This window comes from Salvelinus alpinus, chromosome 26 (assembly GCF_045679555.1).
Source record: "Salvelinus alpinus chromosome 26, SLU_Salpinus.1, whole genome shotgun sequence".
NCBI lineage: Eukaryota > Metazoa > Chordata > Actinopteri > Salmoniformes > Salmonidae > Salvelinus > Salvelinus alpinus.
This window is the reverse complement of record NC_092111.1, coordinates 24,848,134-24,866,060: the sequence shown is the minus strand read 5'-3', so window position 1 is coordinate 24,866,060 and position 17,927 is coordinate 24,848,134. Positions and strand designations below refer to the sequence as shown.

Here is a 17,927-nt window from a genome sequence, read left to right as displayed (position 1 = left end):
ACAATCAGGGGTGTGTACTTACTCCCCTCCTGTATTCCTTGTTCACCCACAACTGCGTGGCCAAACACGACTCCAACACCATCATTAAGTTTGCTGACGACACGATAGTGGTAGGCCTGATCACCGACAACAATGAGACGGCCTATAGGGAGAAGGTCAGAGAAGTGGGCAGTGTGGTGCCAGGACAACAACCTCTCCCTCAATGTGAGCAAGACTAAGGAGCTGATCGTGGACTACAGGAAAAGGTGGGCCGAACAGGCCCCCATTAACTTCTTATGGCTGCAATCCCGTTAACGGGATGATATGACAACAGCCAGTGAAAGTGCAGGGCGCAAAATTCAAACAGAAATCTCATAATTAAAATTCCTCGAACATACATGTATCTTATACCATTTTAAAGGTAATCTTGTTGTTAATCCCAAAAAAGTGTCCGATTTTCAAATAGGCTTTAGAGCGAAAGCACCACAAACGATTATGTTAGGTCACCGCAAAATCACAGACAAACACAGTCATTTTCCCAGCCAAAGACAGGAGTCACAAAAAGCAGAAATAGAGATAAAATGAATCACTAACCTTTGATGATCTTCATCAGATGACACTCATAGGACTTCATGTTACACAATACATATGTTTTGTTCGATAAAGTTAATATTTATATCCAAAAACCTCAGTTTACATTGGCGCCATGTTCAGAAATGCCTCCAAAATATCCGGAGAAATTGCAGAGAGCCACGTTAAATAACATAAATACTCATCATAAACTTTGATGAAAGATACATGTTTTACATAGAATTAAAGGTAAACTTGTTCTTAATGCAACCGCTGTGTCAGATTTCAAAAAGCTTTACGGCAAAAGCACAATATTCAATAATCTGAGAACAGGGTTCAGCCACAAAAGGAAACCATACAGTTACCCGCCAAATTGTGCAGTCAACAAAACTCATAAAAAGCATTATAAATCTTCACTTTGCTGATCTTCGTCGGAATGCACTCCCAGGACTCCCACTTCCACAAGAAATTTTTGTTTTGTTCGGTATGTCCATCATTTATGTCCAAATAGCTATTTTTGTTGGTGTGTTTGGTAAACAAATCCAAAGTCAGGAAGCGCGTTCATGAAAGCAGACGAAATGTCAAAAAGTTCCGTAACAGTCAGTAGAAACATGTCAAACGATGTATTGAATCAATCTTTAGAATGTTTTTAACATAAATCTTCAGTAACGTTCCAACCGGAGAATTACATTGACTTCAGATGTGCGATGGAACAGAGCTCCCTCTCATGTGAACACGCATGATCAGAGCATGGTCAGGTCATGATAGACCTTACTCAATCCCTTCTCATTCGGCCCCCCTTCACAGTAGAGGCATCAGACAAGGTTCTACAGACTGTTGACATCTAGTGGAAGCCGTAGGAAGTGCAAACTCATCCATATCTCACTGTGAATTCAATAGGGTCTTGGTTGAAAATCGACCAGCCTCAGAATTCCCACTTCCTGTTTGGATTTTTTTCTCAGGTTTTTGCCTGCCATATGAGTTCTGTTATACTCACAGACATCATTCAAACAGTTTTAGAAACTTCAGGGTGTTTTCTATCCAATACGAATAATAATATGCATATATTAGCAATTGGGACTGAGGAGCAGGCAGTTTACTATGGGCACCTCTGGGCACCTTTCATCCAAGCTACTCAATACTGCCACTGCAGCCATAAGAAGTTAACAAAAATATTATCTTCATCCTTTATATTTCCTACACAATGTAAAGGATGTAAACTTGACATACACAGTGTGAAATCTCTTCAAGTTACAACATTTTAGTTATACAATTGTCACAAAATAGACATTAATGTTCCATAGACCAACTCTCATCATTCCCCACATCCGGATGTTTAGAAATATTGTCCCAGTGTTCACTTTTGGACGTTAGAGTTTTTGGGCTGCAAAATGTCTCTGTAACAGAGAAACATTCCAATCACCAAAATGAGTTCCCTGCTGAATACAATTTACGATTGGCGTGAGGTGTCATAAATCCCCCACATCAATCCCTACTCCCCTCTGCGTGTGAGAGGGGTCTAGTGGATATTGATCCATTGTAACCTGATCTTTGGATCCTCACAGGAGAGTCGTGACACTTTTATTTAGCTGAAACTGTTCTTTGGCTGAAACTGTTCTTAACTGAAGTTAAAGCATCTGCTGTGTATCCACTCATCGTTTCATCTCTCTCAGGTTTGTGTGGGGCAGAGTCACGTGAGACCGAGGGAGTGTGTCCTCTCCCTGTCAGTCTATCAGAGGAGGAGAATGACCAGACGCCCCAGAGGCTCCTGGTTCAGATCTCAGGTGAGCCACAGAAATATCTCTATCTGTCCATGGGGGAGTGGTTCTTTACCTGAATGCCATGATATAACGTTGCTCTTTCTCTCCACCCTTCTCTCTCTCTCTCCCAGTGTTTTTGGGAGAAGACCAGGAACCCCTACAAGTACCTTCCCCGTTCCTCCAGGATCAGCCATCTCTTACTTCCATCCCTCTCCCCCTCTCTACACCTCCCCCTATCCCCCTCTCTTCCTCAATCCCTCCCTCCCTCTCTCCCTCAATCCCCCTTTCTACCTCTCTTTCCACAGTTGTCCTATCTACCTCACCCTCCCTCTCTTCCTCCATACCATCCCACACGCCCTCTTTGTCCACAGAGAATACGACACACCCCTCCCCTGTCTCTGTCCCTGTTCCTGCACCTCTCTCAGCTCTGAGGAGCTCAACACATTTGAAGGACTGGGAGACTTCCCTGAGTCCAGAGTGGTGGGAGAGGAAGAGCCCAGAATGCAGAGAGACACAGATGCTTCTAGAAATACCAGACAGACAGACTCATCTGGAATACTCTGAGAGAGTCAGACGGACAGACTACTCAGAGAGAGACAGACAGGCGGACTACTCCGAGCGAGACAGACAGGCGGACTACTCCGAGCGAGACAGACAGGCGGACTACTCCGAGCGAGACAGACAGGCGGACTACTCCGAGCGAGACAGACAGGCGGACTACTCCGAGCGAGACAGACAGGCGGACTACTCCGAGCGAGACAGACAGGCGGACTACTCCGAGCGAGACAGACAGGCGGACTACTCCGAGCGAGACAGACAGGCGGACTACTCCGGGCGAGACAGACAGGCGGACTACTCCGGGCGAGACAGACAGGCGGACTACTCCGGGCGAGACAGACAGGCGGACTACTCCGGGCGCGACAGACAGGCGGACTACTCCGGGCGAGACAGACAGGCGGACTACTCCGGGCGAGACAGACAGGCGGACTACTCCGGGCGAGACAGACAGGCGGACTACTCCGAGCGAGACAGACAGGCGGACTACTCCGAGCGAGACAGACAGGCGGACTACTCCGAGCGAGACAGACAGGCGGACTACTCCGAGCGAGACAGACAGGCGGACTACTCCGAGCGAGACAGACAGGCGGACTACTCCGAGCGAGACAGACAGGCGGACTACTCCGAGCGAGACAGACAGGCGGACTACTCCGAGAGAGACAGACAGGCGGACTACTTAAGGGGAAACAGACAGACGGATTACCTGGCATCTCAGAGCTTACATCAGACTACAGAGCACTGGGTGACAGGGCAAGGTAAGTGTCTGTGTCTGTGTCTTTGTCTTTGTCTGTGGTGACTGTTTCAAACAGCTTTCCTCTCTCTCTTCAGTGACCTCCATGGACACAATGCTGTACAGTACTCCAACAGAACCGGACGAAGACCAAGAACACACACATCATCACAGTGAACACACACATCAGCACGGTGAACACGCACACTTTGAGCAGGCCCCAGCAAGCTGGCTCAGTGTTCCACAGGTGTATCTGCTGCCGGACACACCCGCAGGTGAGAGAAGGCTTCTTGTGACAATGGATGTATTGATTGACTGTGTTTTTCTGAGGAATACTTGGTGTTTATAGGCTGAATGATGTGTCACTCTAATAATACTTGGTGTTGATTGATTGTCTGGTGTGTCACTCACAGCAAAGAGGGTTGTCGGCCCCAGCCACCTGTCCAAGTACCTGAAAGTGAAGGGCCTTCACAACACAGAACCGATCATAGGTCAGTTGTGTGTGCACGTGTGCGTGTGTGTGCGTGCGTGCTCCAGATCTAAGATGTTTGGTAGAATGTAGAGCGATCTCTCCGATTGTGTGTTAGGGTTTAATAGGCAACCAGGTTTAATAGGGAACCAGATTTTCCGCCCCAAACCCACTACAGTTTCCCTGGATAAATAACTGCGAGAAACCGGTATATTATAATAAATGATTTCTATGAACAGGATGACGTAAAATGGAACTGTTATATGCAATGTCACAATCTGTCTTCTCACGGCCTTCTCTGCTTTGCTATCAGCATGATCAATCAACGCTCAGTGTGTGTGAGAGTATTCTGCTGTTGTAAAGGCCTATTGTATTGTTTATGCATATTGTTTATGCTGAAACTGTACATGCAGTTTCAACCTTGAAATGCAGTTAGTAGGCCTACGGTAACAAAATAGGCTACAACTTTTGAGCTTCCAGTAGGGTAACTACTTTTATTAATTCAGAAAATGTCAGATGTGTAGCAGAGCTTCACTAAAACGAATGCCACCGAGGCAGAATGCTAAATCTGCAAAGGGAGAGTAAAGTGTAGCCTACAGGCGGTTCGACAAGTAGATTGATCTGACATGCAGGCCTACACCCCGAACACATGCGAGACAAGTGCAGAGAGAGTAGTGGGGGCTTCAGTAAGTGCAGTCTTACCTCAAGCCAATGCAAGCACTGGATGAAATTCTTGCAGAAATGGTTGCGAGCATCACGTTCTCCTACATACCGTTGCAACAGTGCCAGCTCCAGGCATAAGCAACATAAGCAGTCGCTTGGGGCCCCAGGCCGCTAGGGGCCCATCAATCAATCAGTCAAATGTATTTATAAAGCCCATTTTACATCAGCCGATGCCAAAGTGCTATACAGAAACCCAGCCTAAAACCCCAAACAGCAAGCAATGCAGATGGAGAAGCACGGTGGCTAGGGAAACTCCTTAGAAAGGCAGAAACCTAGAGAGGAACCAGGCTCTGAAGGGTGGCCAGTCCTCTTCTGGAGATTAAAAGAGTACATTGCCATTAAGGCCAGATTGTTCTTCAAGATGTTGAAGAACCCTCCCTCTCAAATAACATAATGTTGAGAGTTAGAATAGTAAAATACACAAGGTGCAATTTCGAAATTTGTTTGAGCATCTGTTTATTTTTTCAGCCAGTAACTAGGTTTCCATCCAATTGGCGACAGATTTTTTTTGCTAAAGTTTTCATGTACCGACTAAAAATCAAAAAAAAGTTCAATGTGTTTCCATCGCATTTTCAACTTTACAAATAGTTTTGTCACAAACTGTTTGTATTTGTATTTATTAAGGATCCCAATTAGCTGTTGCCACGCAGCAGCTACTCTTCCTGGGGGCCAAACACATTAAGGCACTTGACATTACATATAAAACATTACATCATATAACATTATTACACCACTACATATCCACAATACAAAATGTTCAATACCACCATACAACAATATCACAATGTACACTACCATTCAAAAGTTTGGGATCACTTAGAAATGTCCTTGTTTTTGAAAGAAAAGCAAAAGAAATTGTCCATTAAATAACATAAAATTGATCAGAAATACAGTGTAGACATTGTTAATGTTGTAAATGACTATTGTAGCTGGAAACGGCTGATTTTTAATGGAATATCTACATTTATCAGCAACCATCACTCCTGTGTTCCAATGGCACGTTGTGTTAGCTAATCCAAGTTTATCATTTTAAAAGGCTATTTGATCATTAGAAAACCCTTTTGCAATTATGTTAGCACAGCTGAAAACTGTTGTGCTGAATTAAGAAGCAATAAAACTAGCCTTCTTTAGACTAGTTGAGTATCTGGAGCATCGGCATTTGTGGGTTCGATTACAGGCTCAAAATTGCTAGAAACAAAGAACTTTCTTCTGAAACTCGTCAGTCTATTCTTGTTCTGAGAAATGAAGGCTATTCCATGCGAGAAATTGCCAAGAAACTTTTTTTTATCTGATTCTATTGCTTGCATCAGTTACCTGATGTGGAATAGAGTTCCATGTAGTCATGGCTCTATGTAGTACTGTGTGCCTCTCATAGTCTGTTTTGGACTTGGGCACAGTGAAGAGACCTCTGATGGTGTGTCTTGTGGGGTATGCATGGGTGTCTGAACTGTGTGCTAGTCGTTTAAACAGACAGCTCGGGGCATCCAAGCGGTCTAAGGCACTGCATCCTAATGCTTGAGGTGTCACTACAGATCTGGGTTCGATCCCAGGCTGTGTCAAAAGGCTGTGACCGGAGTCCCATAGTGTGCTGTATAATTGGCCCAGCGTCGTCCGTGTTAGTGGAGGGTTTGGCCGGGGGGGGCTTTACTTGGCTCATTGCACTCTAGCGACTCCTTGTGGCGGGCCGGGCGCCTGCAGGCTAACTTCGGTCGTCAGTTGAAAGGTGTTTCCTCCGACACATTGGTGCGCCTGGCGTCCGGGTTAAGCGGGCGGGTGTTAAGAAGCGTGTTTTGGTGGGTCGTGTTTCGGAGGACTTATGACTCGACCTTCGCCTCCCAAACCCGTTGGGGAGTTGCAGCGATGAGACACGATCGAAATTGGCGAGAACAAGTGGGTCAAATACAACAAATAATAATAATAATAAGCCTGGAGCAGGACCTGCATTGCAAACAGCATTGTGTGCTACATACAATAGACTGTGCTACAGTCCAATTTTATCTTGAGCTCTTACTTAAACTCTACCCCCACGTAGCCTGCCCCTGTAGCTCGTCATCACTGGCCCGACTTGCGAAAGTGATGCGCAATCTTCGTCACTTTCTCCACTATGCTGCGCAGCTCCCCTCAGCAGCTCCCCTCAGCAGCTCCCGTCAGCAGCTTCCCTCAGCAGCTCCCCTCAGCAGCTCCCGTCAGCAGCTCCCCTCAGCAGCTCCCCTCAGCAGCTCCCCTCAGCAGCTCCCGTCAGCAGCTCCCGTCAGCAGCTCCCCTCAGCAGCTCCCGTCAGCAGCTCCCCTCAGCAGCTCCCGTCAGCAGCTTCCCTCAGCAGCTCCCCTCAGCAGCTCCCGTCAGCAGCTCCCCTCAGCAGCTCCCCTCAGCAGCTCCCCTCAGCAGCAGCTCCCCTCAGCAGCTCCCCTCAACTCGTATCCTACTGGTTGTCTGTTTCGTCGTGCTCCCCATCTTCAGCATAAACACCACGTTTATGTAGGCAGAGGACTCACATTTAATTTATTTCATGCTGTGGCTATATTTGGATGTGATGTAGGCTAGCCTATGTGTTTTGACCAACATTTTGTTTTGTGAAAAGCCCGATTCATTATTGTCGTACTGTATGTCGGGTGCTGATATAACATTCCTATGAATAGCCTATGCCTACGTTAACAAAGAAGGCCCAGATATACCTTAAATTTGTTTTATTAAGTGGTTTGTTCATTTGAACTAGTTCGGGGTGTTTCAAACCCCAATGACATAAATAAACATTTAAAACACGACCTTGCGAGATTATCAATTACTTTATTTGTAAGCTAACGAATGGTAACGAATGCAATTTTTTTGTATAATACACCTTAGAATGGCACATTATTCTGTCCGACGGTTTTATATGCTTTAGAATGACACTTCTGGTTTTGGTGGGAAATACAGGGTTACCCTGGAGATAAATGATTTATTCTAGAGATGGAATGTTTGTAAAATACCGGGAAAATATTGTGTGTGTGTGTTCCAGGTCTGGGCAGTGTGGTGGAGTGTAGAGGTATATCCCAGGCTACGTTTTTCATATGTGTGAGCTGTGCTGAGACTCTCTCCAGTACACACATCTGTGAACACATCATCAGTGCGCAACACCAGCAGTGCTACATGGTGAGTGACATCACTAGCAACTACGAAAGTGTGTGTGTGTGTGTGTGTGTAATATGTGAATGTGTTCTTAACAGTTTTCCCAGTATAGTCCTATGCGCTGTGATTGGTTGAGAGAGCAGCAGCAGCCTCCGAGTCCACAGCTCCTCAGGAAGGTCGCTTCAGCACTGTCACAACTGGAGCTGGATCTAGATGCACAGGTAAACATGGAAACCTTTGGGTTCAGGGGTCAGTGCCTGGTCAACACAGGGTCATTGAATGGTTTAGGGTGTAGATGGGGTCAAGGTTAAGGCTTATTTATACCCTACGCAGAACGCAACATAAGAACTACAATTAGCTACGCAAAATGGAGATCATTTTGCGTATCTTACGTACATAAGGTATACATTAGGCTTTAGAGGTTAGGGGTCAGGGTTCTGGACAGGGATAAGGTTATTTGTAAGCATACTGTTGGTTTTGGTGGTAGTCAAGCCTCTATCCGTTTGTGTAAGAAAAGACCGAACAACAGGATTTTCTAATCACACTTGTCTGTCGATCTGTGATGCCACAGCAGACTGGAATGGGACTCATAGATCATAATGTACCTGTCTCTGTTGTGTTGCCTAGGTGATGCTGCTGGATCAGATGTGGTATAACCTTGTGCAGTCAGCTCCATTCTACGAAGGTGTGTGTGTGCCTATGTCTGTGCGTCGGTGGGTTCGTGCCGTGTATTTGATTGTATTGTATTTGATGATCAGCTGACTGATTTTTGTGTGTGTAGCCATGAACATGCTGCAGGAACAGAATCAGAATGCCCTGTGTCTACACACAGCAAGCAGACACCAGCTTTGTCCTCCAGTTGGTCCTGACCCAGCAACGGAGCAGGGCTTTGACCAGAACCACAGAGTGATGGATAAACTGACCATGGATCAGATTGAGCCCCATCATCCCCTGCAGACAGCAGATACAGTGGCTGGTAAACTGACTGGAGATCAGCTGGAGTCAGGCCAGTGCATACAGACCGCAGACAGACGGCCAGATAATCAGAACCCGGATCAGCCCCAGTTGAGCCAGAGCTCAGAGAGAACAGAGCCAATCAGAGACCAGACACCACAGAATCATAATTCTGAGCCAATCAGAGACCAGACACCACAGAACATTGAGCCAATCAGAGCCCAGATGCCAAAGAATTCTGACCCAATAAAATCCCAGACACCACAGAACACTGAGCCAAAAAGAGCCTGGATGCCACAGAACTCATCAGAACCACATCTGGACCAAGACAACACAGGTGAGAGGAGGAGGGATGAGATTGTTTACAATTGTTCAACATGGTACTCTTACTTGGATTGGTGACTATTGTATTGGTCAGAGTTTACAGTGATTTAAAGTATGTAATTATTGTATTGGTTAGAGCAATAGAGGTCAGTGAGGTTTCAACCTCTCTTCCTCTCCCTTCAGTCATTATCAAACAGGAGCCTGTGGACCCCAAGATGGAACCTCAGACCCAGCCTGAGGTGGACCCCTTAAAGGGTAGGAAGCTTGAGTTTCTACTGACCAATGTAACAACACAGTGTGGTCATAGACATAGTAACTTAGTTGTAATTACAAGCTGGTACAAACATAGTTATGTTTTTGGGTTATTACGTATTTATTAACCGCTCTACCTCTCCTCTGTCAGATTCCCTGTATGGACACAGAGTCCAGTTCTCCCCAGATGTACAGAACCTGGCTGGTGAGACTGAGATCGAGAGACACACACAGAATTGACTGCAATGGTGACAGAAGTAGATGATTGTATGTGTGTGTTCTCTCAGGTGTGTGTGAGGTGGAGTACCAGGGTACCGTCCTAGGACACAGCCAAGAGGTGACACGTATAGGAGGGGCCACAGAGAACTCCCTTCACTCCACCAAGAACCTGAGAGACTCCGTCAACAACAGCCTGCCTCTGGTCGGTCAGTGTCTCAGGAGTGTGTTCAGATAACAGTGTTTAAACCTGAGCGACTCCGTCAACAACAGCCTGCCTCTGGTCGGTCAGTGTCTCAGGAGTGTGTTCAGATAACAGTGTTTAAACCTGAGCGACTCCGTCAACAACAGCCTGCCTCTGGTCGGTCAGTGTCTCAGGAGTGTGTTCAGATAACAGTGTTTAGTACCTTTGTCTTTCTACCTCTGTGAGTCTGTATTCACTGTGTATGTGAGCGAGCGTGTGGTGTGTGCCACAGTACTGTAAGGGCTTTGTCATTCTCTCTCTCTCTCTCTCTGTGTGTGTGTGTGTGTGTGTGTGTGTGTGTGTGTGTGTGTGTGTGTGTGTGTGTGTGTGTGTGTGTGTGTGTGTGTGTGTGTGTGTGTGTGTGTGTGTGTGTGTGTGTGTGTGTGTGTGTGTGTGTGTGGTGTGTGTGTAGGTCTCAGTGCAGTGATAGAGTGTTGCAGTGAGGGCCAGGTGTCCTTCTACCTGTGTGTGTCGTGTGGCAGCAAAATTGAAAAAACTCTACTCATCAGCCACGTCCTCAAATACAGACACCGACAGATATACCTGGTGAGGCACACACACGTACACACCTCTTACTCAACCATTACACACACTAGATACTCATGTAAATGGTGATTGTAGAACAATGACACAACTAAAAATAAATATAATTAAAATAATCTATGTCATGGAAAGTTTGACATATGCCTTAAAACAAACTTTTTTTGAAAGAAAATGGGGAAAATGGAAAGCTTTCACAAACCAGGTATTAAGTATACCTTGGTGAAAGCCAATATCATAATTGCTTTCATATATTGTACTGTTCCTACCTTATGGCATGAGTTATTTTATTTTTTGTTTTTGTTTCTGCATTTCTGTTTAATGCTCTGTTTTATATTGAAAAAGTGAAATAAAATCCAAGTTAAAAAAAGATATAACAATTAATATTTAAGGTACACTCACCACACATCAGCTAATCTCCGCTAGTCTCTCCCCACCACGCCCAGACAATAAGGTACCCGTGGTATTTCCTTGGTGTGGTACCAGCCCGAGGGTTGGCAGAACAGTCCAGACTGATGCAGATTGCTAAGGAGGTGGAGGAGCAGAACCATGATGAGCCTGGCACGCTACAGGAGGTGATTCTGGCCCCTGCTGACTTTGACGAGATCAAACGGATGCTGTTTGATAAAGGTGGGTGATTGTTGATAGACTTCTGGGTGATCTGGGACTAGTGTGATTATCTGCATGTTGCTTCGGAACCTGTAGATTTAAATCTCTCACTCACTCACTTCTCTTCCTTTTTTTTAAGGGGGTAGATCAGCTTTAATATTGTGGCTTCCATCAATGTAATTGTCTGCATCATTTCCAATCTCCAATATATATTTTTTGCATGTATAACAGTACAGCCAAAAGTTTGAACACACCTACTCATTCCAGGGTTTTTATTTTATTTTTGCTATTTTCTACATTGTAGTATAATAGTGAAGACATCAACATTAGGAAATAACACATATGGAATCATGTAGTAACCAAATAAGTGTTAAACAAATCAAAATGTATTTTATATTTGAGATTCTTCCAAGTAGCCAGCCTTTGCCTTGATGACAGCTTTGCAAACTCTTGGCATTCTCTCAACCAGCTTCATGAGGTAGTCACCTGGAATGCCTTTCAATTAATACGTGTGCTTTATAAAAAGTACATTTGTGGAATTTGTTTCCTTCCTAATGCGTTTGAGACAATTAGTGGTGTTGTGACATGGTAGGGATGGTATACAGAAGATGGCCCTATTTGGTAAAAGACCTAGTCCATATTATGGCAAGAACAGCTCAAATAAGCAAAGAGAAATGACAGTCCGTCATTACTTTAAGGCATGAAGGTTAGTCAATACGGAAAATGTCAAGAACTTTGAAAGTTTCTTCAAGTGCAGTCGCAAAAACCATCAAGCGCTATGATTAAACTGGTTCTCATAAGGACCGCCACAGGAAAGGAAGACCCAGAGTTACCTCTGCTGCAGAGGATAAGTTCATGAATGTGTCACGAGAATTTTAAATCCCAATGATGATAACTAAACAGTTATTTAAGCTTTGACCAGTCCCTGAGGTTTGTAAGACCCTGGGTTTAATAATAATTAGGCAAAGACTCAGCTTCTGCAAAAGGTCCGTAAGGTTTATTCAGAGAACGTTCTAAAGTCAAAAATGCAAAGACATGTCATTTTATGACCCCCCCCCCCACCACCACCACCTACTTACACGCACACACATACACAAACAGTAGGTGGGGTGTATCTTTCCCCACAGTCCTACTTAAACGCACACACAGACACACAAACAGTAGGTGGGCTGTATCTTTTTCCACAGTCCACATTCCTCGTTTATCACTACCAAGCTGGCAGTTCCATGCCGTTCCCTCCCTCCCTAGATTAGAGGGACCTTGGAAGGAGCCTCTTTCCTGTTGTCCTTTGTTCTCTCAACTCTCACACCACTACACAGCAACACCATGGTCTAGTCACACATATTATGGAATTATGACTACTAACACATTTCATACAATTATATGATTTCAGGATGGAATCCTGTAGTCATTACTTTAAACATATAAATTCCCTTATCATAGAGTTACCAGCCTCAGAAATTGCAGCCTAAATAAATGCTTCACAGAGTTCAAGTAATAGACACATCTCAACATCAGCTGTTCAGAGGAGACTATGTTAATCAGGCCTTCATGGTCGAATTGCTGTAAAGAAACCACAACTAAAGGACACCAATAAGAATGGACTTGCATGGGCCAAGAAACATGAGCAATGGACATTAGACCGGTGGAAAGTCCAGATTTTTGGTTCCAACCTCTGTGTCTTTGAGAGACGCAGAGTACGTGAACGGATGATCTCCACATGTGTGGTTCCCACCGTGAAGCATGGAGGAGGAGGTGTGATGGTGTGTATATATATATATATGTGTATATATATTTTTTGATATATTTGTATATATATATATATCTTTTTTATTGTTATTTACCAAAACATTTCTGCAGCAATGAAGGTCCCCAAGAACACAGTGGCCTCTATCATTCTTAAATGGAAGAAGTTTGGAACCACCAAGACCCTTCTGGCTGCCAGGCCAAACTGCGCGGGGGGGGGAGAGAAGGGCCTTGGTCAGGGAGGTGACCAAGAACCCGATGGCCACTCTGACAAAGTTCCTCTGTGGAGATGGGAGACCCGTCCAGAAGGACAATCATCTCTGCAGCACTCCACCAATCATGCCTTTATGGTAGAGTGGCCTGAATGCCAAGCGTCATGTCTAGGTGAAACCTGGCACCATCCCTACGGTGAAGCATGGTGGTGGCAGAATCATGCTGTGGGGATGTTTTTCAGCGGCAGGGACTGGGAGACTAGTTAGGATCGAGGCAAAGATACAGAGAGAGCAAAGTACAAAGAGATCCTTGATGAAAACCTGCTCCAGAGTGCTCAGGTCCTCATACTGGGGAGAAGGTCCACCTTCTAACATAACTACCCCAAGCACACAGCCAAGACAACGTAGGAGTGGCTTCAGGACAGGTCTCTGAATGTCCTTGAGTGGCCCAGCCAGAGCCCGGACTTGAACCTGATTGAACATCAGTGTAATCACTGCCAAAGGTGCTTCAACAAACTACTGAGTAAAAGGTCTGAAAACTTATGTAAATGTGATATTTGCAAACATTTCTAAAAAACAGTTTTTGCTTTGTCGTTATGGGGTATTGTGTGTAGATTGATGAGGGGGGAAAAAATATTTAGTACATTTTAGAATAAGGCTGTAACATAACAAAATGTTGAAAAAATCATGGAGTCTGAATACGTTCCGAATGCACTGTATATCCACTATCCAGTATATCCAATATATTCATGATTTCCTTAAGTGCATTCGGGTGATAGTTTGTAGTGTTTTCTTTACGGTGCATTGAAGTATTTAAAACTGAATTATAATCTCCCACCATAATAATAGAGTCTTGTATTGCTTGTAGGCTTGATAAATTATTATATATATTTTCAAAGAAGCGTGGAACATCGTTATTTGGACCGACTAGATTAATGAGCCAAATATGTTTATGGTCCAATGACATATTTAAAGAAATCCATCTACCTTGCAGAATCTGTTTGGACAATTTGCCCATTCGGGTAAAAATTATTGCTAATTAATATCACCACCGCTTTTAAAGTTTCTTTGCCCATGGGATAAGTATATTTCGCAAGCCCACCGCCCCAACCACACAATCCTTTTTCCACACAACTTAATTTAAAATTGTTAAATGACTTTCCTGTAAACAATATATATTATATTCCTTCTCTTTCAGCCAGGTAAATATTGATACTGTTTTTTCTTATTGTCTGCTTAGCCATTACAATTATAACTGGCTATACTTATTTGACCATTTACCATAATGAGATACAAGTTTCAACTCTGTTTATCATAATATATGTTTGTAAACCTCTCTCCCTCCCTCCCTCTCCAGCTGTATCCCGTTTGCAGGAGATCTGTAGAGAGCAGAACCAGACTGAACTCCTCACCATGGTCACCAGCAAACCTGAACCAATAGTGGTCAAGCAGGAGATTGTGGAGTGCCAGGTGGTCTCCCATCAGGCCTTGGGGCAATTCCTACCGACACAGAGATGTAGGAGAAACACTGGTGAATTGAATACTATCTTACTGTTAAGCTACAAAAAAAAATCATAATACTGTAATTATAAACTGGGTGGTTCGAGCCCTGAATGTTGATTGGCTGACAGCCTTGGTATATCATACCGTATACCATGGGTATGGCATAGCAAATATTTGTACTGTTGTAATTATGTTGGTAACCAGTTTATAAAGCAATAAGGCACTTCGGGGGTTTGTGGTATATGGCCAATATTCCACAGCTAAGGGCTGAATCCGGGCACTACGTGTGGCGTCGTGCATAAGAACAGCCCTTAGCCGTGGTATATTAGCCATATACCACACTTTGGGCCTTATTAAGTATATCTCTCACTCTCTATTCAATTAAAATAGATCTCTCTCTTTCTCCCTCCCTCCTTCTCTGTCTCTCAGGAAAGCGTTGTTCTAACGTTGAGGGGTCAGAGGTGAGGGGTCAGCAGCAGGTGAAGAAGAGAAAGGTGTCTAGCCCCCCTGAGGGTCACACTGCCCCTGTCATCTGTCTGTCATCTCCTGAAGTCACCAAGTCTTCTGACACACACACTGTCAACCAGACACACACCATCACACCCTCACCCACACAATCCAACACAAAGCCAAAACTCACACCCTCATGTACACACTCTGACTCTCAAAATAAACTTAAACCTTCACGCACACACCCCAAACCCAATTCAACCGCCCCAGAATATACTAGACCCAAACTCATTCCCCATTCTGCCACCAAGCCCTCCGGTATCCCTGCCGACAGCCTGACTGTTGCCAAAGAGTCCTCTAGCAAGAAACCCACTCACACACTGTGCAAACCCACACACACACTATCCAATCCCCCAAAAACACTCTTCACCAGTAGCCAGAAGCTCACTGACAAACATTCGGACAAGAATGAGTCTCAGAAACATACTGAAAAGGCTAAACCTACTCGCACACAAAGTGAACGCACACACAGAAACCGCACACACACTCGCAAACACAGTGACCTCACATGCACTGACAAAGCCAAAGACAGACACAGTGACAGGACCAAACGCAGACACAGTGACCGCAAACACACTAACAGACATTCTGACCACTCACGCTCTCACACCCTCTCTAAGAGACATAATCGTAGCTCCAGCCGTTCCTCCAAAGCCTCCCCCATAGCTAGTCCCTCTGAGCCCCCCTTGCTCTCCCCCTACTCCCCCGCTGCATTCTCCCCCACCAGAGCCACTTCTGCAGCGAGCCTAAGCCAGGTCAAACCCAGCCAACCATCCTGCCTACTCAACAAACAACTACCCAAACAGTCCAGCCAACCAACCAAGAGACCCCCCAACCCAACCTCAGCAGTCAGACCTCTCCAGACCCAGGCCAACCCTCCCAACAACACCTCTTACCCCCACCTGCACCCAGCAAGAACCGGACCCAGGACCCCCCAACCTCCGGCCATCCCTCCCTGCCTCACTCCTCCACCCCAGCCAGATCCTGTCTACGCCTCTGGGGTTAAGAAGAAGACTTCCATCGTAGACTGTGATCAATTTGTGGAATACTTTGTCTCTTTGTTGCGCTCCCCCCACTTTCCTCCTGCCCTAACCACCCCAGAGAGGGCAGAGAGCGCTCAGGCTCATACCAGGGCAACAGGCCCTAACCCTGGAGGGGAGGAGATGAGGGGTGACTCAAACGGTCATGCCATCGCCATAGTGGCGGCATTACCCAACCTGCTAAAAAGGAAGCTATCCCTACAGAAACCCGAAGACAGAGACCCCTGGAACTACGAGAGCCGACAGTTCACCCCCAACTCCAAACCTAACCCCAACTTCCAGAACCCTAACTCCAAACCTAACCCCAACTTCCAGAACCCTAACTCCAAACCTAACCCCAACTTCCAGAACCCTAACTCCAAACCTAACCCCAACTTCCAGAACCCTAACTCCAAACCAAACCCCAACTTCCAGAACCCTAACTCCAAACCTAACCCCAACTTCCAGAACCCTAACTCCAAACCTAACCCCAACTTCCAGAACCCTAACTCTAACCCTGACTTCCAGAACCCTAACCCCAACTTCCAGAACCCTAACTCTTACCCCAACCTCCAGAACCCTAACTCTAACCCCGACTTCCAGAACCCTAACCCCAACTTCCAGAACCCTAACTCTAACCCCAGCTTCCAGAACTCTAACCCCAACTTCCAGAACCCTAACTCTAACCCCAACTTCCAGAACCCTAACTCTAACCCCAGCTTCCAGAACCCTAACTCTAACCCCAGCTTCCAGAACCCTAACTCCAACCCCGACTTCCAGAACCCTAACCCCAACTTCCAGAACCCTAACTCTAACCCCAGCTTCCAGAACCCTAACTCCAACCCCAACTTCCAGAACCCTAACTCCAACTCTAACCCCAACTTCCAGAGTTCTACCCCCACTACTAATGCCACACTAGCCCAGGGGGGTTACACTGGAGGGGTTACCGTTTCCTCTAGCCCTAACCCCACTGACCCACAGCCCCCAGAGATTATACCTGGTTCCACCTACCCTGGTTCCACCTACCCTGGTTACACCTACCCTGGTTACACCTACCCTGGTTACACCTACCCTGGTTATACCTACCCTGGTTCAGGTTACGCTGGAGTTGTCAGTGTTAGTCAGTTCACTTCCAACTCCCCCATTAACCCTATCCCCAGCCCCAGTAACACACAGCCACAGGCAAGGTGGTCTGGGGGCAACTGGGGAACAGGCTACCCAGAGGCAGGCTACCCAGGGGCAGGCTATGTTACAACGGGTCAGGCTGGTACTTCCTACCCTGGAGCTGTCTCTTCTGGAAGTGGAGCAGGCTACCCTGGAGTTCTGCTCTACCCAGAGATGGGCTACTCAGACATAGACTGCCGTGGACAGGCTTACCCTAGGTCTGGGACTGGACTCGGCTCTGCTGGGACTGTTATGCCCCCAGGAAGCCTCTACTCTACCACACCATCTCCAGCCAACCCCAGCTATTTGGCCTTGACCCAGCCATCACTTGACCCAGCCAGCTACTCCGCCTGGACTGCTACTGTCACCGGGGTTGCCATTGAAACCAGCACAGCAGGTACTATTATTGGTGGTTGGTACCCATGGGCCAACTTCTTCCTCAGACCCCCTGCCTATTATGTTCTGCCTCAGCCAGCACGGAAGTGGGCACGCTACTGCAGCAATGTCATCAAGACCAAAAACAACCAGCCTGCTAAAGCTACGGCTAATGCTACGGCTTATACTACTGCTATTGCTACCTCTCCTCTTACGGCTACCCCATCTCCCTCGGCTAGCACTGTCACTGCAGCTACCACTTTTCTCCCTTCTGCTTCTCTTAGCGCGATGGCTAACAGCTAGCACCTCTGCTACAGATTTAACTAAAGCTGCTTCACCTACTACTGATGCCAATGTTACGG

The 17,927-nt window shown here is 45.9% G+C and overlaps 1 protein-coding gene across 3 annotated transcripts in view; it reads left to right on the top strand.

Annotated features, from left to right (window-relative positions):
• LOC139555019 (uncharacterized) overlaps window positions 1-17,927 on the top strand; it is a 104,037-nt gene that overhangs the window by 82,959 nt on the left and 3,151 nt on the right. For all 3 annotated transcript variants that reach the window (XM_071368400.1, XM_071368398.1, XM_071368399.1), the window contains 15 exons: window positions 2,223-2,333; window positions 2,441-3,622; window positions 3,696-3,872; window positions 4,011-4,088; window positions 7,788-7,921; window positions 7,996-8,118; window positions 8,525-8,582; window positions 8,679-9,188; window positions 9,359-9,430; window positions 9,579-9,632; window positions 9,715-9,852; window positions 10,300-10,433; window positions 10,874-11,057; window positions 14,352-14,525; window positions 14,927-17,587. In XM_071368400.1, the coding sequence (XP_071224501.1) occupies window positions 2,223-2,333; window positions 2,441-3,622; window positions 3,696-3,872; window positions 4,011-4,088; window positions 7,788-7,921; window positions 7,996-8,118; window positions 8,525-8,582; window positions 8,679-9,188; window positions 9,359-9,430; window positions 9,579-9,632; window positions 9,715-9,852; window positions 10,300-10,433; window positions 10,874-11,057; window positions 14,352-14,525; window positions 14,927-17,587 (5,790 nt within the window). The remainder of the gene's footprint in view (window positions 1-2,222; window positions 2,334-2,440; window positions 3,623-3,695; window positions 3,873-4,010; window positions 4,089-7,787; window positions 7,922-7,995; window positions 8,119-8,524; window positions 8,583-8,678; window positions 9,189-9,358; window positions 9,431-9,578; window positions 9,633-9,714; window positions 9,853-10,299; window positions 10,434-10,873; window positions 11,058-14,351; window positions 14,526-14,926; window positions 17,588-17,927) is intronic.